The 26,772-nt window shown below is 51.7% G+C and overlaps 2 protein-coding genes across 5 annotated transcripts in view; one reads left to right on the top strand and one right to left on the bottom strand.

Annotated features, from left to right (window-relative positions):
* The window catches only part of MME (membrane metalloendopeptidase), a 53,839-nt gene extending 45,898 nt beyond the window's left edge, over positions 1–7,941 (bottom strand). The window contains exons 1-3 of one of the 3 annotated variants that reach the window (XM_068144879.1): positions 7,598–7,941; positions 4,100–4,269; positions 2,364–2,399 (exon numbers count right to left, since the gene is read on the bottom strand). In XM_068144879.1, the coding sequence (XP_068000980.1) occupies positions 2,364–2,399; positions 4,100–4,259 (196 nt within the window). In that variant the 5' untranslated portion in view covers positions 4,260–4,269; positions 7,598–7,941. Of the gene's footprint in view, positions 1–2,363; positions 2,400–4,099; positions 4,270–4,846; positions 4,946–7,042; positions 7,230–7,597 lie in introns of those variants that run through there. The other 2 variants (XM_068144877.1, XM_068144878.1) reach the window with 2 other exon arrangements.
* STRIT1 (small transmembrane regulator of ion transport 1) overlaps positions 1–26,772 on the top strand; it is a 221,839-nt gene that overhangs the window by 66,524 nt on the left and 128,543 nt on the right. The gene's annotated exons all lie outside the window — the stretch shown is intronic.

Consider the following 26,772-nt stretch of genomic DNA (forward strand, 5'->3'; position numbering starts at 1 on the left):
GAATTCCCTCTTCCCATCCCTGTGCTGCCTGAGCTCAGGGAATTGAGCAGAGCCTGCTGGCTTCTTCAGATCATGCTCAGACCTGCAGACTACAGGGGATCATTGTGGGGTTCCCAAACAGCTTACCCTGTCTGGAACCAAGTGAATTTTCATTCCACTTCTTCTGCTCTATTAGAGATACTGCAAATTCTGACAGGATCTTCACTTTGTCCTCTTTTAGTGCCTTGTAGCTATCACAGAACAATGAAACTGGCTGCAAAGATCTGGCCCAGCACTGCTCAGTTCCTCTCTGTTCCTAAGGACATTTCCTGAAAGAAGAGGACATTTCCAAGCAGTATTCCAGAGTTAACACTTCCTGCTTTCTGCCTCTATCTGCCTAACTTGTCCTGTACCTTCTCCTCCACGTTCTGGGTGAAGCAGCCAGGTTAAAAATGACCACTTAGGAAATCCTGATCCAAAGTAACACTGAACTCATGGATTCAGCCCAACTACACAGCCATATCAACCATTTCTTTCTCTGGTTTGAGCCCTTTTACATTGCATTTTAAAATCTGGGTTTGTTACTAAATGCTGCAGTTCTGACAAACTCTTGGAAGCTCTTGGAGCACTGAAGGCTGCAGGAGATGCCACTGCTCCTGAGTCACAGTGTTCTGCCTCTGCAGCACACAACTCTCTCTCTCCAGTGACCACCATATCAGAGAAGACTTCTAGGTGATTCCAGCCTCCTTTTTCATACTCTGGGTATCATTTAATGGAGAAGGCCTAACACTCCTACAGCAAGTTCTGCCTGAAATGCATTCATGGACAGCCTGCCTCAGTTACCTGCAATTTAAACTCAAACTGGTCCTTCCCAGCTTTGCTCAGAGCTCTCTGTACTCAGTCATTTCCAGACAGATGCAGGACTCAGAGCTTACAGCTCTGTAAGGACCAGCACATCCAAACTGATCCTAAATGCCTCCCCCAGGGCGAGGTCTTAGTGCTACAGTGCTAACAGACCCTGCAGATCTTCAGCCTCTTCTGATGGTTGTCCCTATCAACACTAACACTGCAGGTCATAACACAGGCAGGAGTCAGTGCCTTCTGCATCTCTTTAGATCTCACCTGGGCTTTCATTTCTCCAAACCTTCTACTGCTCCTCCTTTTTGAGCATTATAGCATCTATGGGAACCTCTTTCATGGTGGCAGCAAACCACCTTGGTAAGGGTAGCTAGAAGACAGTGATGACCACCTGAAATAAGTCTCATCAAACCACCTTAGAAAGGGTAGCTAGAAGACAGTGATGACCACCTGAAAGAAGTCTCATCAAACCACCTTGGAAAGGGTAGCTAGAAGACAGTGATGACCACCTGAAATAAGTCTCATCAAACCACCTTAGAAAGGGTAGCTAGAAGACAGTGATGACCACCTGAAAGAAGTCTCATCAAACCACCTTAGAAAGGGTAGCTAGAAGACAGTGATGACCACCTGAAAGAAGTCTCATCAAACCACCTTGGAAAGGGTAGCTAGAAGACAGTGATGACCACCTGAAAGAATTCTCATCAAACCACCTTGGAAAGGGTAGCTAGAAGACAGTGATGACCATCTGAAAGCAGTCTGTAAGATACTTTGTGCTGATGACACTGTGCAGTCAGTGAGACCATGGACTTCACTGGGGCTTCACCAGTGGATGGCTCCAGCAGGACCAAAGTGTGAGGGGCAACCAACTTAGCTGCTCTGGCTGCTGCCTAAAATGAGCAGTCCCATGGCAGTAAGGAAACTCATCTAATGACCTTTCTAAGCTGTTTCTGGCATGTCTGCAAGTCTGAATGAGGCCTACAAAGTCTCCCATGGCTCCCATGTATCTTCTTCACAGAATGAGTTGGGTTGGAAGAGACCTTCAAGATCATCCAGTGTCAATCCCCTGCCATGGGCAGGGATACCTCCCATCAGCCCAGGTTGCTCAAGGCCTCACCCAACCTGGCCTTGAATATCTCCAGGGAAGGAACATCCACAGCCTCCCTGGGTAACCTGTTCCAGTGTCTCCTCACCCTCACTGTCAAGAATGTCTTCCTAATAACCATGTCTGCAGAGACATGGCCTCAGCTGGAATTCAATCTGGTGGGGAAGAGGCATCCTCTGATTGACCTAAAGCATGTTCTGAAGATGGAGGTAGAGTTGTGTTTGTTTCTGAGTCTTAAGCTAGCCAGCCCCTGATGACTTTGTAAGATCTGACACTATCCCATCACAGGATTTTACACCTGGAGAAGAAACAGGCAGAGAAAATGATTTGGGCTAGCAGCACCCATGCCTCAGGGTGCTTGTCTGCAGCATTACGTGGTGGTAATAGAGAAATTCATTTGTAAGGTGAACATTTTCATTCTTACCTGATTTGATGCAGTCTGATGTCTTGCAAATCCCATCTGAAAGAGGATACAGTCAGAGGGTTAATCTTTTACTGGATGTCAGTATGGTAAAGCCTGCTGCAAAGAAGCTTTTCATTGGCAGTCACTTTGAAGTGTACAGAAGGCAGGGAGGAGTGGGCACCTCACTCTCAGTGAGCATCTGTAGGATCAGGCTTTAGAGAGTGCCATCATCTCCATCCCTTTAGGTCATTCAGTGCTGGTCACTCATCATGAGCAGTCTTGGTAGCTGGCAGGGGGAATGTGTGGGAAGGGCTGGAGGGTGCTGCAGCAGGAGCATGGAGACACCACCCTCACCCTCCCAGGCTGATAGGGGCAGCTCATGGCAAACCTATCACTGTCCCTGGAGGTGTTCAAGGAATGTTTTATCAATCACTTAGAGGGGAGCAAAATACTCTTTATAATCAAGGTGGGGGGCGGGGGGGGGAATGGAGAAAACCAGGATGGGCAGTGAAGGCAGCTGCAGAGTCAGGTTGAGTTTAGTAAGAACCATCAAGGGTTTGGGAGGAATTAATTGAAAGTTCTGAGACATTCCACTCTCAAGGTTCAGGGAGATGAAACAGTTTCCTTCTGAGACTTGAGACATTCATTTTTTGGTGCCATTTCAGAATGGCATTTCTCCCATCCCGTGCCTGAACCAGACTGAAACCTAAAGCTTAAACTAAATTATTTATGAAGCACTTCAAAATGAAACAAAGCATTGCCCTGGAAACAACTCCAGTCTGACCCCACATGGAAACTTCAGCCTCTCTGTATTCTCTTTTCCAAGGATTCCCAGGGTGTTTACCCTTGAATGGAACTGCTTTCAAGTATTTTGGGGTGGCTGCTGAATCCCAACACCTCTCAGTGTGACTACACTCACTTAAGAGTCCTGCAGCAGGCTGTGAAAGGGGAAAGCAGGACCTTCCCATATCTGCAGGGGTGCAGTTTACCTTTCCTCATGCAGAGTTTTTTTGCCTCCTGAAGCATTAATTACAAACAGAACTAGCAGCTAAGTCCCAACAAGCAGATGTTTTGTGTTTACCACAACTCTGCAGGAACACATGAAACTAGAGAGTCCCTGCTGGAGGGGGAAAAAAAAGCCAGTTTTGGGTCAGTGTCCAGCAAGAACAAGCGTGAGTGCAGCTTTACTCTTCAGATGGTTGTGTCCCACTGCCCAGTGACATAAAGATGCAATCTGGCTATGATGTAGCAGCTGTTAATTATCTCATCTCATACACAGGCTAAGGAAGGAGCTTCTATTATCAGGCAAAAACTTCTGAGCTGAGCTGAGGATTTGATTTTCTTCCTGTTTAATGCAGTGCAGCTTTAGATGCCATGCAGCACAGGCTCTTCTCAGACAGCACTGCAGTCCAGTGCAGCCTCAGTATTTATTTCTTTACTCTGTATTAACAACTGTGGAGTCTCCTTCTCTGGAGACTTTCAAGCCCCATCTGGATATGTTCCTGTGTGATCTGTGCTGGATTCTACGCTCCTGCTCTGGCAGGGGGGTTGGACTGGATGATCTCTGGAGGTCCCTTCCAACCCCTAACATCCTCTGATCCTGTGAACTGGATTCTACCTATTGGAGCATTTTCCTGTCATTGCTTAGAATACTTTCATGTTCATAGGATCATAGGATGGTTGAGCAGGGAGGGAACTTCAAGATGATCATCTGTTTCCAATCCCCCTGGCACGGGCAGGGACTGCAGGGCACTCACCATCGTAGGTGGCGTACAGAACAATCATGGTGATGGCAACCACAGCCAGCAGCACCACCACCACAGCCAGCCCGATTTCCAGCCCACTCCATCGCAGCTTCTTCTTTGGTTTGGGAGCATTCATCTCAGTGATATCCATCTGGCTTTCTGATTTGCCCATAACCCAGCGTCTGAAAGGCAAAGGGAGAGTTCACTGCAGGGCTTACACTCAGGCATAGGTGTTAGAATCATAGATGGTCAGGCTTGGAAGGGACCTCAAGGCCTTGTGTGAGGTGGCCTTTGGCCAGCATCCACCTGGAATCATGGAATTGTTAGGGTTGGAAGGGACCTCAAGGCTCAGCCAGTCCCAACCCCCCTGCCATGGGCAGGGACACCTCACACTACAGCAGGTTGCTCACAGCCACCTCCAGCCTGGCTGCAAACACCTCCAGGCAGGAGGCTTCCACCACCTCCCTGGGCAACCTGTGCCAGGCTCTCACCACCCTCATGGGGAACAACTTCTTCCTCACATCCAACCTGAATCTCCCCATTTCTAGTTTTGCTCCACTCCCTCCAGTCCTATCCCTCCCTGACACCCTAAAAAAAGTGAAAGCCACTAGAAAGTGGCTCCTCAGCTGCTCAGTAACAAAGACATTCTCTGGGTGGGCTTTCAAATTCTTGGTAGCCTTACAAGAATGTCGGCCACAAAATGAAGGATCCTCTCCTTCTCTCGCCCAAGCAGACACACAAAGAAACACAAGTACCTACCACACGCTACTAGTCATTTATGGAGAACAGAAGTGTGGTCTTCCCCCAGAAGAAGAGGCCACCAAGCAGAAGAGGGAGGCCAGCAAGCCAAACCCTAGCTCTAACAGGTGCCGGTGCAGTTAAATGAGGGTATGATGGTACAGGAGTTCACAAGCAAGCAAGAAGCAAGGCTCCCTTCTTAAATAAAAATTAACTTCATCTTCCAATTACTTATCTGGTGCCAAAGGTCAAAATATGCCATTGTGCTTGGCTGTCATTTCTTACACTATTATGTAAGCAATTCTTGACTACAGCTTTACAGCTGTCTCTAAAAATAGAAAAAGCATTCAGGCTGTGCTGGGAGCCTGTCAAATTCACACTGGAGATAGTGAGTCTTCACAGCAGCTCTTAAAGACGTGTGCCCAAGCCTCTCTTTTGAGGTTAGAACACTGTAAATGAGCAGCAAGGGCAGCCCAGGCACGCAGAGCCCGTGGGGGTGTGAGCAGCCCGCGGCTCCCCCATGGGATGTGTGCGCAGTGGGAGGCTGTGTGATGCCATTTCTGCTGCTCTTCATGAGCAACCTGGCCACCTTTTGCAGCACTGCTGTTCTGTGGCTCTTTGCTCCCTCTTCCACTGCTCCCAGACACTCCTCTGCTGACAGATTCCAACTCCTACCCACACTGCAGTGTCTCTCCCGGCGTTTCACTCTGGAAACTCCACAGCTTCTTTCCCGGCACTGCCTGGGGAGCTTTACCTCCGCAGAGCACAGCCCCTTGCCATTCAGCAGGGAAGGAGATGAGAGCTCCATTGGGACCTACATTCCCTCACAAGGAGGTCAACCAGTGGTGTAGGTCAGGCCATTCAAGTCCTCTTGTGTTCCTCACACCATTTCCCCCACAACTGTCTGGAAGTAGCAGCAAGGGAACCCTTCCCAGTCCCTCATCCATCCGAGGCTGAGACCTGAACTTCATGATTTTAAACTTGCATTCATCTTTGTCTCCCTGAGCTGCCATAATCTTTCAGATGCCCAGCCTTTGCTTTGCCTCTGGACCTTCTGTTTCTGCCCAGCTCTTGTTCCTTAGTTTGCAATAACTTCTCCCTCTCTTTGATGCCCACCTCACTACCCTGCTAGCTCCTCCACTGCAGGAACATCTCACTAAAGCGAAATAAAGAGGTCAAATAACTCAGCAGCATGGTCCTAAGTAAAGCAGAGATGTTGTGTTCCGTGTTACACAACACCTGTCTCAGGGGATGTTTGGACACTCTCAGACTAACACTGTTCCTCTAAATGAAGGAGAGAACATTTTATTTCGGTGTGTCTCATCTCCCCATTTGTCACAACTCCCTGGACACCAAGAGGCATGAAGTGCCTGGCAGTGCCAGAAGCACAGCTCCTCTGGGGCTGGAATCCTGCAAGGTCTGCCCAGCCCGTCTTTCCAAACCCACAGGGACCACTACAACTGCTTTCATCTTCCTCAGGAGCTGCTATTTTTCTCTGAAGTCAAATTAGCAAAGTGCTTTGTGGGACACAGGGCTGAAATCTCACAGAAGCATGTAAAAAACTGAGCTATGCAGAGAGAAGCTCACCTTGCATTAGCTGTGAGCTATTAAACCACAGATCATGGAAAAAGCTATTCAACCATCATACCCTTCTCACTTCCAGTCATATGAGTCAGTAAAAAGTGTTCCTTGTGACCGGTCCCCAGAGTCTCTGACTACTTGGAGCCCAAGTGAAGAAAGGATGCTCATCTCCTGAGCCTGATGGTGCCTTTAGAGCACTGAAACCAGTCAGAAGCACTGCACTTTTCATGTGCAAATACATTCCCCACCCTCAGCTAAGTTTTTCCAAGTGAGCTAATCTTTCTGTTCCTGCAAGAACTTTCCTCATGGTTAGAGGCAACCCACTGACTCATTTTTGCTTCCAGTTATTTAGAGACCTCACCCCCCCATCTGCACTAAGAAAGAGCAGGTAAAAGCTTCTTAATGTGCTAACTGCAAGCACATCAAAAGTAGGAGAGCAAGTGAAGCAGAGACAAGCCTCAGCACTCTGGTTTGGTCTCATTTCTCAGTATTCTCTGCTCCCCTCTGCCGACTGAAGCTCGGGCACACAGACAGCTGACCTGGCTTCGGTCTGGTCTAGGTGGCACAAGGAGCTAAAGCTGATGTTTGGCTTTTGGGGATTGGGGATTGCATGTTAAAAACGGGCTGGTGGCTTACCTGGTGCTCAGTGCAGGCTCCACAGGAGATGCAGCACGTCACAAGAATACTTTTTAGTTGTCAGCAGCTTGTGCAGATGCGCTGCCCCGGGCGCAGTAAAAGCAAGACCCAAGTGGTAAGGACGGCGGCGAAGTGCCCCGAGGCATCACGCTAGCCAGTCCCCGCCACGGGCTGGCACCTCTGCTCCCGCCGTACCGACCGCCCGCCGCCCGCCGCCGTTTCAAACCGGCCCCGCTGGGTGTCGCCGCGGGCCGGGGCGGGCGGGGAGGGGCCGCCGGGTCGGGGCCACCGCGGGCTGCTGCCGGGCCGAGCCCCGCCGGGAGTGCGCTCGGCTCCCTCCGCAGCAGCCGAGCGGCTCTCGGGGCGCGGCTCCGGGAGACCCCTTCCGTCCCGCAGCCCGCCCCGACGGCTCGCCGCCCCGACACCCACCTGCCCGCCGTGCCCGGGGCGCGCCCGCCGAGCAAGCTCCTAACTCGGGGACGGTCAGGAACCCCCGCGGGGACCCGTGCGTCCTACCGCCGTGCCCGCCCCGTCGTCCCCCGTCCCTTTACTTACCAGCTGGCGCTCGGAGGGGTCCGGCCGCGGGGCAGCCACACACATCCCCGAGCGGCGCCGGGCGGAGGCGGCGCGGGGCAGCGGGTCCCGGGGGCAGGCGGCCGCAGGCTAGGCTGGCGGGGCGGCTGGCGGGGTGGCTGGCGGCCGCCGGCGGGGCTCAGCGCCCGGCCCGCCCGCGGGCAGCCGGCATCGCCGGAACATCAAAGCCCGGGGCGCTCCCCGCTCGCCGCGCCGGCCGCTCGCCGCAGAGCCGAGCAGCTGGCAGTCAAAGGAGCCCTTGTCTGCCCGACGAGCAATTCTCCGGGTGACCTGGAGGCTTCTTCCTCTGTGCGACCGTAAAAATGGGATGGGGCAGGAAACAAACAAACAAACACCGCCACCCGCCCCCCGCCCCGCTCCGCACCTCTCCAAGCTGCCCCGGGCGGCTTAGGGAGAGAGCGGGGACGACGGAGCTGCCGCCCCGGCACAGGCGGTGCGGAGCAGCCTTATGTCCGATGGAGCTGCCCCATCCCCAGCGCGGCACCGCGGCTCGGGAGGCCACCGCTGCCTGCCCTGCGGGAGGGTGCCGGGCCCCCGGGCCGAAGAGACAGCGAGCACCGGGCTGGAGTGCGAGAGCAGCCTGCACCTGCCCGCCTCCTGCGGCTCCTCATCTCTTTCCGGGCAGTCCAAGAAAAGGAAAGAGCTGATGATGCACGGAGAGGGCGAGCGGCTGCATGTCTGCGAGGTTCGCTGCCTGCCTCCCTGCAGACTCGCTGCCTTTGTCACACGGATGCAGTCACATAGCCTCTGCGAGAGCTTACAGCCTCACGCACCCAGGGATTTCTTCTCAGGGGGGAGACAGCTGCGGCTTCTTTGCACGGCGAGGCAGCTCCGAGCTCTGTCAGAAGATTTGCGAGCCCACCAGAGATCAAGAGATACTTGTTTCCTTCTCAGGAAGTTTCATTTTTATTAAGTTTCATTTTTGCTAATAACCCAGCAGGCAGCAGCAGCAGCAGTGAGCTGCTGTCCTTCCTCTCACTTCTGCTGCACCTCTGCGACCTGCGAGGCAGGGATGGCAGCCAACATTTCTGAAATCTTTTATTACCTGCTCCTCACCCTAAAATCTCTGCTGCTCGAGAGGGGCAACCTTCCTCTGCTCTCAGAAAGGTGAAAACTGAGTACTGACTTCTCTCCAGAAATGCACAGCAAATGATCCACAGAGCAGGGACAAAGCAGTGTGTGTGGGGGAGGCAGATGAGGCATGGACTAAGCTCTACAAATGAAGCACTTCCACAAAGCAAACATCTGAAGGAACAAGAACTGAGAAGGTTTTATTCACTGAGGCAATAAAAGTACCAAAACCAGGCAAGAAAAGCACTGCAAGAAGTCTAGAGAACAAAACCAGTGCATTTCCTTACAGGCAGGAGGTGCTGAGCACAGCCTTTGCAGGGTCAGTGTTCAACACTGATAACAAATCTCTCACTTTCAACCTTTTCTGCATCAGCACTTGCACAGTTCCAGTTACTAGAAGAACCACAAAATGTTAGAGGTTGGAAGGGACCCTGAAAGATCACCCAGTCCAACCCCCCTGCCAGAAGAAGCCATCTCCTCCTGCAGCTCAGCCCTGGCACTACCTGCTGCCTTAAAGACACCCAGACACAAACCAACAGGAAACTCAGTCAGCAAGATGAGCCTAGAGGAGTCATCACCAACCCATGTGGGTTTGTTACAGCCTCAACTACACCAGCGTGAGAAATGTGTGTGTGTGTGAGGGGAAGGCATGGGGAGGGATGTGAACTGAGCTAAAATGGCAAGAAAAAGACTTGCTCCAAAAGTTTTAGGGGAGCCAATGCCATGTAGCTGCCTAATTCACCCCAGAGAGAGAGAGGAAAGGGAGAAACTGGACTGGCAGTCTGTCAGTCCAAAGATGGCCACGTGTCCGACAGGCGGTGCGAGAGTTTCCGCTCTCGTGGAACCTCGTGCTTGGAAAGAGGGACTGGGCTGCAGGACCTGTGATCCGTGAGTCAGGTGCTGGGATTCCTCTTTGGGCCTTATGCTGGGGAGGATGCTTCCCCAAGAACTGTGCCCATAGGTAGCTCGGAACACACAGCCCCAGAGGCACTGGGCAGCCTTCAGGCAAACAAACTGCGTCACAACAGCTCTGCTTGGATCCTTCAGCGAGGGAGGAGAAGCCAACAAGCCGTTCAGCCTTGTTTCCTCCAGTTGGTCCAAACTGACATCAGCAAGACCTTATTCTCAAGATGACCTCTGGATGACTTGTAGGAAATTAGGACTCATCCACATTACCATGAAACAGCTCTGATGAGCCTTGCTCTGTTTCCTTTTGGGAAAGCTCACAAAGTCAACGTTCAAGAAACAAACAGCTGCCCACATTAGCACTGCCTGTGTGATTCTGACCACCCATCTCAATCCCACTGATCTCCCTGTCAAGCCTAATGTTGTGGGCAGAAGAAGACAAGGACAGCCTCCTGCCTCGCCTCCTTGGCCCCACGGGTGTTCAGCGCAGTAGGACTGCGAGAGAATCGAGCTGCTGAAGCCTAGCAGAGTGGGTTTGTGAGTTTGTTTTCTCAGCAGGTTTATCACAAATCCAAGCCTGGGTTGTTTCTCATTCAGGAAAGTAAACATCCCAGGCCTCAAAATATTTGCTTCAGTGCCTGAATTGTTCAGGCCCTAATTGTATTGTATTACAAAGCTTTGTCTTTGTTAGTCGACAGGCTTCGTGGTGGAACTGATTTGCAGGTGTTTGCAAACCTGATAAAATGCTCAAAAGCTGCATCACCTTTATTATTATTATTATTATTATTATTATTATTACCATTATTAGTTTTTTACCTGGTTTTGAGCTTGCCTGAAAGCCACACACAATGCTTCCCTCAACGCAGGCTCACAGGCTTTGGGGGGCTCCTGAACTCCTCTGCAGCCATCCTGGCAACCACAGCTGTGCAACTGGGGAAAACAGAGGAGGAAGCAGGATAGAAAAGTGAGCTACAAACTGCATGTGCCACGTGCAGCCAGCATCAAAAGCTGATAATAATGCAAACACAGAAGCAAAAGGGAAGGGATGGAGTTTGGATGAATTAGCTACAAGGTTTCCTGTGCAAATATGACTGTGCAAAGCTTGAGTCACACTTTTCTGGTTAGCTTTAGAGCCACAGTGATGCAAAGGGGATAAAAAAGAGGACAAGCACAGAGAGGCCTTTACCCCAGCAACAACTGGAGCAGAAACCACTGCAGAGAGGCAAAATGTAAGGAGTCCACACCACGTTTCCAAGGAGCTGCCTGCACTTAAGACTCCAGAGCTAGGCTGCCCCGTGGGTGAGGCTCCCACTGCGCTATCCCTGCCCCAGGCTGTGCTCCCTGTGGCCTTGTGTGAGGTGGCCTTTGGCCAGCATCCACCTGGAATCATGGAATTGTTAGGGTTGGAAGGGACCTCAAGGATCAGCCAGACCCAACCCCCCTACCATGGGCAGGGACACCTTACACTGCTGCAGGTTGCTCACAGCCACATCCAGCCTGGCTGCAAACACCTCCAGGGAGGAGGCTTCCACCACCTCCCTGGGCAACCTGTGCCAGGCTCTCACCACCCTCATGGGGAATAACTTCTTCCTGACATCCAATCTCAATCTCCCCACTTCTAGTTCTGCTCCATTCCCCCCAGTCCTATCCCTCCCTGACACCCTCTGAAGTCCCTTCCCAGCTTTCCTGTAGCCCCCTTCAGACACTGTAATGCCACAATGAGGTCTCCTTGGAGTCTTCTCTTCTCCAGACTGCACAACCCCAACTGCCTCAGTCTGTCCTCACAGGAGAGGTGCAGCATTGCTGCATTGCACAGAGCTGTCACCACAAGGAGCACTTCTTACACTGGATATTGGCATCATAGGTGGGCAGCTGTGTGGCCCTGCTGCTTGGTGCACTGTTCTGGTGGGGCTTTGGTGAGGACAAGCAGGCTGTGACTTAGCCAGGAGCAGAGACCTCAACATACCTCAGCCCACCTCAGCTCACCTCAGCCTGCCTCAGCCCACCTCAGCCTGCCTCAACTTGCCACAGCCTGCCTCAGCTCACCTCAGCCTGCCTCAACTTGCTTCAATCTGCCTCAGGCTGCCTCAACCCACCTTAGCCTGCCTCAACCTGCCTCAGCCTGCCTCAGTGCGCCTCAGTCACCTCCTCAGTCTACCTCAATCCATGTCAATCTGCCTTAACCCACCTCAGTCCACCTCAGCCTGCCTCAACTTGCCTCAGCCTGCCTCAGCCTGCCTCAGTCTCCTCCTCAGTCCACCTCAATCCATGTCAATCTGCCTTAACCCACCTCAGTCCACCTCAGCCTGCCTCAACTTGCCTCAGCCTGCCTCAGCCTGCCTCAGTCCCCTCCTCAGTCCACCTCAATCCATGTCAATCTGCCTCAACCCACCTCAGTCTGCCTCAAGCCACTTTAGCCAGCCTGAGCCTGGAATCCTGCTGAGCGCAGTGGTGTGGTGACCACCACCTGAGGCCGTGGCTGAGGCGGTGTCTGGGGCAGGCTTGGGAGGAGGTCAGTGCAGTCCTCCCCCTTGCAGTGCCCATGGTGGTTGTTGTTCCCGACAGGAACCCCTTTGGAGAGCTCCTGCCCAGGTGGGATTTGTCGCTCCAGACTTTGGGAAACTGGGTGGGGGCTTGGCTCAGGGAGACCTGGAGGCGAGGTCCTGCAGGGCTGTGTCCCCCACTGGTCACCATTAGTATCCAGCAGCATTGCTGCCCTCAGCGAGCCCTGCAGCCATGCCTGGCCACTTGTGCTTTTGGCTGCTGACACAAGTCATGTTGAAAGCCTGCCTTTCTCACTGGGAGAAGCCAGCTGCTGATGCCACCTCCAAAGCCTGAGCTTTGCTTGTGTTTTCTTAGCCTTGTCACCACCTTTGTTATTCTTAGGCCTTGGGGGTGGCAATTTCCTATTTGTCTGTACTGCAGAGCTGGAGGTTGCCAGAGAGCCTTGTGGCTGGGAAGTGGGGCGAGGTGCCAGGCAAGGGCTTGTGTGGTGGTGGAGAGATGCTGATGATGTGGGGTGTGTTTGGGAGTGTGTTTTTACAGACAGTGCTGGAGAGTCAGCAGTAGTTACTGACCAAGGAGCGAGCTGTGGGCAGGGAGGTGTGTGGGGACCATGAATCATGGAATCACTGAGGCTGGAAAAGCCCTTTCAGATCATTGAGCCCAATCATAACCCAGCTACCATGACCACTAAACTAGATCCTGAAGCACCACATCTACAGCTTCTTGAAAACCTCCAGGGGTGGTAACTCTACCACTTCCCTGGACAGCCTGTTCCAACCCCTCACCACTCTTTCAGTGAAGAAGTTTTTCCTGATGTCCAATCTAACCCTCCCCTGGCACAACTCAAACAGATTTCCTCTCATCCTGTTGCTAGTTACTTGGGAGAGACCAACCCCAGCCTCCCTCCAACCTCCTTTCAGGGAGCTGTAGAGAGCAATAAGATCTCCCCTCAACCTTCTCTTCTCCAGACTAAACAAGCCCAGCTCCCTCAGCCTCTCTTTGCAGGACATGGCCTCCAAACCCCTCCCCAGCCTCATTGCTCTTCTATGGACATGCTTCAGGACCTCAATGTCTTTCCTGTGCTGTGGTGCCCACAGCTGAACCCAGCACTCAGGCTCTGGCCTTACCAGAGATGAGTACAGGGGCACCATCGCTCCTCTGCTGCTGCTGGAGTCAATGTGGATAGTATTTTGAGTTAGGAACTTGTGAATCAAGTGCTTGCTCTGTATTCCTCCAGGCAAAATGCTAGCAGCTGGATCCTGCTAGACAATGAGATGAAGCCTTGGAGTACATTGGACCACAGCACTGTTTGAAGCTGAATCCTAATGCCTGGTGTGCCTGTGCAAGATAATTAAAGCTAACAAAAACCAAAGGAGCACAGGTTTTTGGATCCATTCCATAGTTTACAGATGATTTGGCTATCCAGGAGTTGTTGTGTGACCAGCTCTACTCTGCTCTGCAGAGGGCTTTAGCCTGGAAGCTGTGCTGTGGGCTTGTGAAAGGTCCCCTCCTGTTGCTGGCGCAGGGGACATGAACTTGAGATTTGTGGAAATAATTCCTTCTGCAGAAATAAAGGACAGAGGGCTGCTTTGGGATCCTCCAAGGCTCAGACTGGGCAGGTTGCAGAGTGCCCAGAGGCAGCAGAGTTGGTGTAGCCACTAGTGCGAGGAGTAAAACTGGGTCTGTGTCCATCCGAGTGCTCCTCCAGCCTCATTCGTGTTGTGTCTCTGACTTCTTGTCCTGAGAGCAAGGGTGCAAGAGGTGTGGTGTGGTAAAGCAATAACCAGACACTGCAGTTTCCAGTTCCTACTACTCATTGTTCAGAGTTTTAAGATCTGGAGCAGCTTCCAGATGGCACAGGGAACTTGCTCCAGGGAAAAATATGCCTCACTCCCTGGAGAGCAAGGCAGGCTCCAGCCACGGTGCCAGGAAGGTGGCATGACTTGCATGGAACTACTTCAACTACTGCTGTCCATCCAAAGTCCTCTCTCCAGGCTCTGATACAGCCTCACCAAGGTGCATGCCTGCTGAGGTGCCCCTGTTGAGAGATCTGGGGTCACAGAATAGCTTCCCCACGCCCTTGGCACTGGCTGAGGCTGTTTCAGAACCGATGTGTAAATTTGTGGATAAATGGGTGAGGGAAGCTCACCCAAGAGGGAAAGATGGACAAATTGTATTCATAGGAACAGAGCAGATTCTCAGAGTGGTCTGAAGTCACTGGGCAACAATCAGCCTTGCACTTGGCCTTGGGAACTGGGAGGGATGCTGTGGGAAGTCTTCTGTGAGCTCTTCTGATGGGGGTGCTTGACTAGAGTGTGGCTGAGAAGCTGAGTAGGGTAAATGATGCTTCAGAAGCGAGTGTGCCAGCGTGCCCTCAGAAGGGCCCTCATGTGAGCTGCCTCTCCAAGCTCCACTTCTCTTCTGGGGTAATGGTTGCCTGGGTGTGTCTGGAGAGCAGATCTTTCAGCACAGCTCTTGTTGAGTTCATAGAGCCACGGCACCTTTGGAAGAATAGAGACCTGGTTGCTTTCCCTGGAGGCTGGTAGTGAATGTCATCAGTGCTGAATGGAAGGCGTGGGGCATGTCTCCTTCTAGGTATCTTAGGGTGAAAGTTAAAAGTACAGAAAAGCAGCCAGGGAAACAAATATGAATTATTTCAGTGGATTAAAGTGATCAAAGGGTTTTTTTCCATTGATATGCCTGCCTTCCTAGATTCGTATAAGCACAGCCTGCTTTGGGTTGGAAGGAACTCTAAGTATCATCTGCAGCCTTCTTGGGAACAGAATTCAGCAAGTTCAGACTTATTTCACCTCACCCATCAGGTGAACCACAGCTCATGCTCCAGGTGTCTGCACTTTGGCCTTTTATTGCTGCCCTGGGCCAGCACAGAAATGATTCTGGTGGGACTTGGCTGCTGAACAGCAGGAGTGTGGAGAATCATAGACTCATAGAATTGTCAGGGTGGGAAGGGACCCCAAGGATCATCCAGTCTCAACCCCTCTGCCATGGCCAGGGACACCTCACACTACAGCAGGTTGCTTACAGCCACATCCAGCCTGGCCTTCAGCACCTCCAGGCATGAGGCTTCCATCACTTCCCTAGACAACCTGTGCCAGTCTCTCACCACCCTCATGGGGAACAACTTCTTCCTCACATCCAATCTCAATCTCCCCACTTCTAGTTGTGCTCCACCCCCCTCAGTTCTATCCCTCCCTGACACCCTCAGAAGTCCCTCCCCAGCTTTCTTGTAGCCCCCTTCAGATCCTGGAAGGCCACAATGAGGTCTCCTGGGAGCCTTCTCTTCTCCAGACTGCACAACCCCAACTCCCTCAGTCTGTCCTCACAGCAGAGCAGTTCCAGCCCTCTGCTCATCCTTGTGGCCCTTCTCTGGACACCTTCCAGCACGTCCATGGCATTCTGCTGCAATGCCCCAGTGTGCATTGACCATGGGAGGTTGTTGATAGAGGGGGGAGCCTTTATCAGGAGTGCCTAACCCTTTGAAGAACAGATCCTAAAGCAGGTGTTTGCTCAGCAGGTTGGGACAATGTCAGGGCTGGCTCAGCCACTCACCAGGTTACACCATGCCAAAGGGTGCAGCTCTTTCCATTGTCATCTTCTGTTAGAACAAGCAGCCACTGAGGCCCTGCAAGCCTCAGAAACAAGCCCAGCACTAAAGGCCATGCTTGCTGTGAGTGTTGAGAACAGTTACAATCAAGAAGATGATTAAGGCTGGAAGGCATTCAAAATGAGAGGAAAGAAATGCCTAAATTTAGGCTGATGGATTGAAAATATTCCTGAGTGCTGTCTGGGTCACTGGCAGACAATCAGCCACAGCTCAACTCACCAAGTAGTGAGTTCCACCTTGCCTGGCCAGGCAGCAGCCCCATTTTCCTGTTCTTTCTCACTGCTTGCACCCCAGATTAGTTTCTGTTCACCATCCAGCTGACAGAACCCACCAGCCTGCAAGGAAAATAAGTTGTGTTTCAATGTCACAGATTAGCTGGCTCCACATCCCCGGACAATGAGATAATCTGAACAAGTTCCATGACTTAAATGTCTCTTTTTGGTCTTTTCTTAGTCCTGAATGGCAGAGTACAAGGCTTGCATAATGTGAGCACTGTGTGGAAGGTGGGGAGAGAAACCTCCCCTGGCTCTGGGCTGTCAGAACACGGTGAGAGCTGTCCTGTGCAAACCAGCCCTCTCGGGTCACAGCAAGGAGTAGATCTGGGAGAGAAAAGGAATAGTTTCTCACAATGGTTTACATTCACTTACCTTAGCATATGCAAGGACAAAGCTTCTGAACGTGGGAGAACAAACCTCTATTGATGGCCTCATTAAGGACTTGTCCTGCCTTCACTTGTCCCTGTGGGAAAGCTTCATAGAAACACAGAGGGGTTTGGCTTGGAAGGAACCTTAGACATCACCCAGTTCCAAGCCCCTGCCGTGGGCAGGGACACCTCCCACCAGCCCAGGTTGCTCAAGGCCTCATCCAGCCTGGCTTTGAACACCTCCAGGGAAGAGCCATCCACAACCTCCCTGGGCAGCCTGTGCCAGTGTTCCACCACCCTCACTGTGGCTTTAACAAAGAGATCAAGACCTAGGAGATGTTTCTGCCCCGAGAAAGGTGCAGGTGTGTGGGCTTTAGCTGCACAGACAATTCAGCAGGAGCAGCCAAAGCCAGTACCTGCCATGCATTCAGCCTCAAAGGCTTCAGCAGGCTGTGCTGGGTGGACTTGTGCTACTCAGCTGCGGCAGGCTGTGACCCTGCTGAACAGAGACAGAGCTGCTCCCACAGCTTTGCTACCTACATTGATGGCACAGCAGCAGCATCTCAATGTTGTCTTTGCTTACCCTTAGCTAACAGAGCTCAGGCAGAGCAAGCAGTGTGCTTTTTGTCCTCTTTAACTGGAAGGCTTCCCCTTTATCTCAGAGCATTCTTTCCCTCCTGCTTAGTCTTTTTCAACTGCTATTTACTTTTCTCATGTTCTTGGTTTGCTTTCTCTCTGATCCCATTTTCACTTTATTTTCCTTTTGGCTTTGTCCCTTTTTTCTTCTTCTCTGTTTCACTGAAGCTATTAGTATAAGGTGGATCAAATAATTTCAGGGTTAAAGCAGACCTTTGATCTCACAGTGTTTAATGGGTCTGTACTAGGGCCATGTATCCCTGTGAGAATGGGCAGCCTGGGAGCTTGCCAGGATTTATGGGGGATTTAGTGCCCTACTAAGAGTTTCCAGACCTATTAAATTCCTTAAGAAGTTTTAAAGACACCACTGTTGTAAGCAGGGACAGATTCTGCACTTGGCTGTCTCCAAATACACATAAAACTGAGAGATGGGGAGCAGAGAATTGCTGCTTTTGCAGAGAACAAGGAGAAATTGCAAAGGTATCGGTGTCTATAGCTACCTTCTGGTCTCTGAATACACAATTGTGTGTAAAAAAAGGGGACCTGGGGGGGAAAGGCATCTCCTTTCCCTTGCCTGTTTGTCATTTACAAGTTTCTGGGGCACTGCATTTTGCTCTTATCTTCTGGGGAGATCAGACAGTGCCTGTTCAATGCCAACTGATTTTGTTACAAAGTCCTGGTTTATTCTTACTGACCAGGGAACTCCAGGCCAGTCAGTCTCACCTCTGTGCCCGGAAAGATCATGGAGCAGATCCTCCTGGAGGCACTACTCGCTCAAAAGAATAGTGAAGAGGTGATTGGGAACAGTCAGCATGGCTTTGCCAAGGGCAAATCCTGCCTGACCAACCTGGTGGCCTTCTATGAGCAGCTGACAAAATTAATAGCTGAGGGGCGAGCAACTGATGTCATTTACCTGGAGCTGAGCACAGCCTTCGACACTGTCCCGCACCACATCCTGGGCTCCAGGCTGGTGACACATGGGTGTGATGGGTGACCACTAGATGGATAAGGAACTGGTTTGATGGCTGCACCCAAAGAGTGGCTGTCAATGGGTCCATGTCCCAGTGGAGGCCAGGGACAAGCGGAGTCCCTCAGGGATCAGTCCTGAGACTAGGCTTGTTCAACATCTTTGTGGGTGCCATGGACAGTGGCACTGAGTGCACCCTCAGCAAGTTTGCTGATGACACCAAGCTGTGTGGTGCAGCAGACAGGCTGGAGGGAAGGGAGGCCATCCAGAGGGACCTTGACAGGCTGGAGAGGTGGGCACAAGCCAACCTCAGGAGGTTCAACAAGAGCAAGGGCAGGATCCTGCAGCTGGGTCGAGGCAATCCCAGGCACAAATCCAGGCTGGGCAGGGACTGGCTGGAAAGCAGCCCTGAGGAGAGAGACTTGGGGGTGCTGGGGGAGGAGAAGCTCAACAGGAGCTCTCAGTGTGCACTTGCAGCCCAGAAAGCCAACCAGAGCCTGGGCTGCATCAGGAGAAGTGTGGCCAGCAGGGCAAGGGAGGTGATCCTCCCCCTCTGCTCAGCTCTGCTGAGACCCCACCTGGAGTACTGCCTCCAGCTCTGGAGCCCTTATTCCAAGAGGGATCTGGAGGTGCTGGAAGATGTCCAGAGAAGGGCCAGGAGGATGAGCAGAGGGCTGGAGCACCTCTCCTGTGAGGACAGACTGAAGGAGTTGGGGCTGTTCAGTCTGGAGAAGAGAAGGCTCCCAGGTGACCTCATTGTGGCCTTCCAGGATCTGAAGGGGGCTACAGGAAGGCTGGGGAGGGACTGCTCAGGATCTCAGGTAGTGATAGGACTAGGGGGAATGGAATGAAGCTGGAGGTGGGGAGATTCAGGCTGGAGGTGCGGAGGAAGTTCTTCCCCATGAGAGTGGTGAAACCCTGGAATGGGTTGTCCAGGGAGGTGGTTGGGGCCCTGTCCCTGGAGGTGTTTAAGCCCAGGCTGGATGAGGCTGTGGGCAGCCTGATCTAGTGTGGGGTGTCCCTGCCCATGGCAGGGGGGTTGGAACTAGCTGATCCTTGTGGTCCCTTCCAACCCTGACTGATACTATGATACTAAGATACTACGATAACTCAGAGCATCTCTGAACTCCTGGTGGCTGCTGTCCAGAGAGGAAGGGCAAAACACACCTAACCTATAAATACAGCCCTCCCCCTCCTGACCTCCCACTGCTTTGGGTTGGAAGCTTCTATCTTGGATGGGTTGGAGGGGAAGGAAGGCAGAAAACATATGGGTGAGTTTTCTTATAGCAGCACAAACCTGCTATTTGTAATTCCAGGGCAAAGCTACCCAAAACAAAGCTCCTTGGGTGTTTGTTCAGTGACTACCCCTCACCAGGCAGCTCTAGAAATTAGTTGGCTTCCCTGGGCAGCACAGTGAGTGTAAGACTTTGCTTCTGTGCGCCCTGGGTTTGGATTAGCAGTGGGTTTGACTTGTGAAGTGTGGCTCTAGGGCCAAAGGCAGGTTTCCTTTCAGCTGTGATGCACCTCTCATGCCGGTGTGGGTCCACACCTGCACCTCCTGACTGCAGCAATCCAAATGCACTGCTGCTCTTCCTTCCCAGGGGATGTTCAGGCCTTGCAGCTCCAGTGAGTTTAAAGAAGCCTTGTTTCAGCACCAGAGCATAAATTCAGCTGTTTCTGTAACTCTTGTCTGCTCCCTCCCCCACTGCTTGAGTGATGGCATCCTCAAGTACAGAACCATGTGCTCCTGAAAATGCTAGTGAGAGCGGTGGGAGAAAGAGAAAACTCCCAGGGTCTGCCTTGTGCCTGGCAGCTTGGCTTTAATCTCTACCAAGAGCTACACTGAACTTTTATTTACACAAGCTCAGAGCAGCTGCCACCTGGGGGCAAAGCAATTCCATGCCAGTCAGTGGCATCACCTTCAGTTTACCCCACTGCTCATCCAGCAGTTTAGCCTCCTTCAGGTGATAGCAGCAGGAGCTGATAGGTCATGGTGTCATGCTGGGAGCTCTTACCATGTAATCGAAGCTAGCCATCTGAAGAGTCTCTGGAAAACAAATCTGCAGTTTAAACATCAAGCACAAACTGTCCTTTCCTCTTTCTTCACTGAATTTTAGCTTTTGCAAGGCCAAGAGCTGCTGCAGAGATAACAAGGGCTGAAGAATTTACAGCAGGTGGTACCAACTGTGCAAGGAGGACTCCCAGCCAAAATCATCTGACACCCAGCTGTGGGGAAGCCTGGGGGATAGAGAGTGACTCAGACAGAAGTGAGGGGAGAGAACATGGCTGAAGCACCAGGAGGGTCTTATTATTCACTCAGTGAGGTAGCCCCAGGGAGTGGCAGGTTAAAAGAGTTCTGGTGTGGTGAGCAGCTAAATGTATTCCCTTCCCACCCAAAAGGAAGCAGCAAAGGGAAAACCTGCAGCGTTGTAGCTGATGGTGAAGGAGGTCTTGTGCAGCATCAGCAAGAGGATCTACAGAGTTGCTAATGGGCACTTGCTGCCCAGGTGGCCAATCACATCCTGGGCTGCATCAAAAGTGGCCAGCAGATGAAGAGAGGGGATTCTGCTGCCTTACTCTGCTCTGGTGAGACCTCACCTGGAGTGCTGCATCCAGCTATGGTGTCCTCAACACAAGAAGGGCATAGACCTGATGGAGAGGGTTCCAGAGGAGGGCCACAAAGACAACTGGGGGGCTGGAGCAGGTCTGCCATGAGGACAGGCTGAGGGAGCTGGGGGTGTTCAGCCTGAAGAAGAGAAGGCTCTGGGGAGACCTAATAGCAACAAGAAGGTTGCAGAGGGACTGTTTGCAGAGGCCTGCAGTGATAGGATGAGGCATAATGGTTTGAAGTGAGAGAAGAGCAATACAGATTGGATGTTAGGAACAGGTTCTGCACTATGAGGGTGGTGGAACACTGCAACAGGCTGCCCAGGGAGGTAGTTGGGGCCCCATCCCTGGAGGTCAGGCTCAACAAGGCTCTGAGCAACCTGATCTAGTGGAGGATGTCCCTGCTGACTCTCAGGGGGGTTGTTAGATGACCTCTGGAGGACCCTTCCAACCCAAACCATTCTATGATAATGGAGGCTTGGCTCCTAGTGCTGTGCCATGACAAGGCCCTGGTGACTCCAGGGAGACCTGAAATGGCTGTGCAGTGCCATCTTGGCGACTGGGAGAAGCACACCCACGGTTGTGCAGATGCTTTGGCATTCTTCTAGGGGCTGCCACAGGCTTTTGGTGAAACAAGAGGTTTAGGTCTGCCCTGCTGCTGCTGCCACTGCAGATGCCTTGGTCAGGCAAAGGTCCTGTGGGTAGAGAACACTGCAGATTAATCAAAGCAAATTCTGGCAGCCCTTAGGTGCTTTGGATGCATGCTGATTCTTCCCTCTGACTGTGTGTGAAGACTTAGAAAAGACACTTGTTCCACTCTCTGGGTGTGAAAATGGTGACATAGAATCACAGAATCTATAAGGTTGGAAAAGACCTCAGAGATCATCAAGTCCAACCTATCACCCAACACCTCCTAACAACTAAACCATGGCTCCAAGTGCCACATCCAAGCCTTTTGTGAACACCTCCAGGGACAGGGACTCCACCACCTCCCTGGGCAGCACATCCCAATGGCCAATTACTCTTTCTGGGAAGAATTTCTTTCTCACCTCCAGCCTAAACCTCCCCTGGCACAGGTTGAGTCTGTGTCCTCTTGTTCTGCTGCTGGGTGCCTGGGAGAAGAGACCAACCCCCACCTGGCTACTACCTCCCTTCAGGGAATTGGAGAGAGCAAGAAGGTCTCCCCTGAGCCTCCTCTTCTCCAGGCTAAGCAACCCCAGCTCCCTCAGCCTCTCCTCACAGGGCTGTGCTCCAGACCCCTCCCCAGCTTTGTTGCCCTTCTCTGGACACCTTCCAGCATCTCAACATCCTTCTTAAACTGAGGGGCCCAGAACTGGACACAGGGCTCAAGGTGTGGCCTAAGCAGTGCTGAGTTCATCCCTTAACTTCTGAGTCCTGAGAACTGTGAACAGCCCTGAGGCAATGCAGGCATGTGTTGATGTCATTTCTGCATGTTTTCACAGGCCTTGAAGTTATTCCTGGTTCAGAATCTTGCTATAATTACAACTTGACCTTCACTGCAGCAAGCCTTCCTCTAAAAACACTATTCAGAAGTGCTCAGAACTCACAGGATTCTTTTCCTTCTTTCCACACTCCATTTCTGTCCAGTCTGTTCTGGATTGAAGGGAGTAAAGGGCTCACAGTCATGGTTACCAAACTAAGTGCATGGTTAGCTTGTGTCTGGGCTTGGGTTTTCTTTGGTACCCAGGAGTGTGAAATGCATCTTTGAGCTGAAGGATGTGGTTCAGGCTTCTTGTCTTACAGCACAGCGCCTCTGAGCTGGGAGCCTCCTGTCTCTCTCTCCACTTGTCAGGCTGTGCCTTGTGCTGAGTTCTTGTGCTTGTGTTTAGCGCGGGGAGAGAGCAGAAATGAGTTCCCAGCTGTGATCCTGACCAGCCTCAGAACCTCCTGCAGTGGCTTTGCCTGGGGTGTCTTTACACTGCGTTTAGCCTTGCCCTCTGTGTTGTTCTATTGCAAATGTAGCACAAATAAGCTTCTTAGGGCTGGAGGTCTCAGCTGTTGGCATCTGCACTTTGGCATTTCTTCATAGGGAGGCTTCTTTTACCTTTTATTTCCTTCAAGCTTTTCCTGGCAGTTTTAGGCAAGTGCTGCATTTGTTTCTGCATCTTTTACAGCTCTGGATGAGGACCAGCTCAAACTCTGCTGTGTGCCAGGTGAAATTACTCATGGGTTTTCACTGAGGGATGCTCTAATGCTCAGAGCTTTTGGTTACTCCTACCTGAGACCAAAATGATTTGTCCAGTGCCTTTCATCAGGGTGTCCAGAGAGAGGAAAAGGGAGAATGCTTTGAAGCTGAGGGAGAGCAGGGTTAGACTGGAGCTGAGGGAGAAGTGCTTCAGTACAAGGGTGGTGAGACTCTGGAACAGGCTGCCCAGAGAGGTTGTGGATGCCTCCTCCCTGGGGGTTGTTCAAGGCCAGGTTGGATAAGGCCTTAACCACCTGGTCTAGTGGGAGGTGTCCCTGGCCATGGCAGGGGCTTGGAGTAGATGATCTCTGAGCTCCCTTCCAACCTAAGCCATTCTATGCTTATTGTCCTGATTATTGATTTTTGGTTACAGGTAGGAATTTGCTTTTGTTTTGTAAGTAATATTCTGCTCTGATAAAGATCCACAGGAAGGGTTGTCCACATTTATTCCTCCCCCCAAGGCTTTATCTGCCAAAACCAAATCCACAGGATGGTGTTTATTCCCCCAAAGGCTTTATCTGCCAAAACCAAATCCACAAGAGAGTTCCTCCACATTTATCCTCCCTTTTCCCCATGTTTTATCCACCACATGCTCTCAACACCCCCCCCTGTTAATGATAGGTATCTTAGCTAATCATCATAGCTGATGATAATGATAAAGAAAAGGGATTTTACCTTTCATGCCACAGGTGGGGTTTGGGGTATTTTTAGGCTGTGTCTGACATGGATGTTGGTTTCTGAAGCAGCTGTTCAAGAGGATTGATGCTGCTGGGATGGTAAATGAAAATGTAGTGTGGCTTTTATTAGAGCAGCTAGGTAGAATGAGGTTCAATTATGAGATGTGTGTGGGACAAGGCTTAGATGTGTGCTGCTGTGAATCTCTTCTGGGAGTGGGTGGTGTTGGGGGGGGGGATTTCTGATGAGCTTGTACTCGCTGGAGAAACTTTGCCAGCACCTAGAGTGGTAGCACCATTGGTTCCAGCTTCCCTACCTTCAGCATATTCTAAGCTGGGAAGACTCATGGTTTCTGACAGGTGCACCAGAGCCGTTGCTGATGGAGTCACCTTAATGCCCCACTTAGGTGGAGATTAAAGGGTAAGATTTCTCAGATGGTTTTGCTAATAGTGATTGCAACAAAAGAGGTTTTTCATTAACCATAGAATAGAATAGGGGAAAAAAAAAAAAGTTCATTAACCATACAATAGACCAGACCAGGTTGGAAGAGACCTTCAAGATCATGGCATCCAACCTATCATCCAACACCACCCAACCAACTAACCCATGGCACCAAGCACCCCATCAAGTCTCCTCCTGAACACCTCCAGTGATGGTGACTCCACCACCTCCCCAGGCAGCCCATCCCAATGGGCAATCACTCTCTCTGTGTAGAACTTCCTCCTGACCTCTAGCCTAAGCCTCCCCTGGCACAGCCTGAGACTGTGTCCTCTTGTTCTGGTGCTGGGTGCCTGGGAGAAGAGACCAACCCCCACCTGGCTACAACCTCCCTTCAGGGAGTTGTAGAGAGCAATAAGGTCACCCCTGAGTCTCCTCTTCTCCAGGCTAAGCAACCCCAGCTCCCTCAGCCTCTCCTCACAGGGCTGTGTTCCAAACCCCTCACCAACTTTGTTGCCCTTCTCTGGACATCTTCCAGCATCTCAACCTCCTTCCTAAACTGAGGAGCCCAGAACTGGACAGAGGACTCAAGGTGTGGCCTAACCAGTGCGGTGTACAGGGGCACAATGACCTCCCTGCTCCTGCTGGCCACACTCTTCCTGATGCAGGCCAGGATGCCCTTGGCCCTCTTGGCTGCCTGGGCACACTGCAGGCTCATGTTCAGCCTACCATCGACCAGCACCCCCAGGTCCCTCTCTGCCTGGTTGCTCTCAGCCACTCTGACCCCAGCCTGTAGCTCTGCCTGGGGTTGCTGTGGCCGATGTGCAGCACCTGGCACTTGGATGTGTTCCATCTCCTGCCCTTGGACTCTGCCCATCTGTCCAGCCTGTCGAGGTCCCTCTGGAGAGCCTCTCTGCCCTCCAGCAGATCAACTCCTGCCCCCAGCTTGGTGTCATCCCCAAATTTACTCATTATCTTTCATATGATTTAATGGGGGTGAGAGGGAATAATCCACATCATTCTCACTTGGGCTGTTGGCTTTCCCTACAGCATAAGAAAAAACCAAAGGCAGCGGTGCAGGATGTTTGACATCTTACCAAGGTTTCCCACACAGCCTTTACTTCAACCCCTTCCTCCTGAGTGCTTTTCAAGGTGCAGTCCACCATGCTGGAATTATCCTCTGCCAAAACAATTCCACAGTTCTGGATTTGGTGTTTTCCAAAGCATTTCCTGGGGTTAGCTGGCAGTGGGAGTTCAATGAACTCTTCTACCTCCAGCCTGTGCAGGGTGAAGGCCTCAGTCATGGCTTTGCCCAGAGGACAGCTTGACTGCCAGGTGCTGACACCCTCAGGTGCATTCAGAACTAGCAGGACACTTTGCTGTTTGGGGGCTGAGCTGGAAGTTCTGCCCTAGCTCCACTGGAAGCAGGAGGAGAGCGATGGCAGCAGCGCTGAGCTGGGGCAGGTGGAGGCACAGGAGGTGTTTGATGGCTGCATGAGGGCTTGGTGTGTGCTGACCACAGGGTGGAATCCAGCCCTGTGTGGGGACAACTGCTTTCCTCTGGCACCAATATTAAAGTGGCTGCTTGCTGTCAGCTACCACCCAGTGAAAGAGGCCATGCTTCATATCGTGTGCATGTGCTCTGTGGTTAGAAGGGAGCATTTGTATCCAGAACATCTTTATTTTGGGGAGAGGAGGCTGAGGGGAGACCTCATTGCCCTCTACAGAGACTTGGACTGGGAATCAGTCTTATCTCCCTAGTCTCAGGTGACAGAAGGAGAGGAAATGGCCTGAAATTGTGCCAGGAGAGGGTTAGGTTGGAGGGGAGGAAAAATGTCTGCTGTAAGAGTGGTCAAATGTTGACAGAGGCTACCCAGGGAGGTGGTGGAGTCCCCATCCCTGGAGGTGTTCAAGAAACCTGTGGCCATGGCCCCTGGGGACACAGTTTGATGACTGTGATGGTCTTGGACTAAAGGTTGGACTCAAAGATCTTGGAGATCTCTTCCAACCAAAACAATTCTATGATCCTGCTTTCTAGAGCTGGAGACACTTCTAGTACAAGCTCCTCCTGCTTTCCATTAGAACTTGGGTTCATAAAGTACATGCTTGGGGGTGGTGGTGGGGGGAAGGTAGTCTGTCTTATCAACCCTTTCCTCCCCTTTAATGCACCAGAAAATGAGTTTAACAGTGTTCATTATCAGCCAGCAGCCCTTCTTAGCAGGGAGTTGTATTTAGTGCAGTTCTTGAAAAGGTATTTTGTACCTGGAGGTGAGCTGAGCACAGGTGAGGGAGTGGTGAAGTGTCATTGCCTGAATACAATGGAAGGTGTTAGAGCCACAAAAAGGATGAAGGCAGTGGAATGTCTTCCTTAGGAGGAGAGCCCGAGGGAGCTGAGGGCTCTGTAGCTTGGAGAAGAGGAGACTAAGGGCTGACCTCATTCATGTTGATAAAGATGTGCAGGGTGAGTGCCCAGAAGCTGGAGCCAGGCTCTGCTGGGTGATGCCCAATGCCAGCACAAGGGGCAAAAGTGGAAGCTGAGGCAGAGGAAGTTCAAAGGAAACATGAGGAAGGCTTTTGTCACTGTGAGGGTGACAGAATCCTGGAACAGGCTGTCCGGGGGGGTTGTGCTGTCCTCCTCTCTGGAGATATTCAAGATGCCCTGGTTGTGTTCCTGTGTGATCTGCTCTAGGTGATGCTGCTCTGGCAGGGGGGTTGGACTGGATGAGCTTTTGAGGCCCCTTTTATCCCCTAACATTCTGTGATTCTGTTTGGAACTGTTTAAGAGTACTGCCTGTGATTAAAGAGAGACTCTGACACATGGAGCACTGCCACAGTAATCTGACTCTCTTAAAGGACA

Source organism: Melanerpes formicivorus, unplaced genomic scaffold (assembly GCF_026170545.1).
Source record: "Melanerpes formicivorus ecotype bairdi unplaced genomic scaffold, bMelFor1.0.p_v2 SCAF_12, whole genome shotgun sequence".
Lineage (NCBI taxonomy): Eukaryota > Metazoa > Chordata > Aves > Piciformes > Picidae > Melanerpes > Melanerpes formicivorus.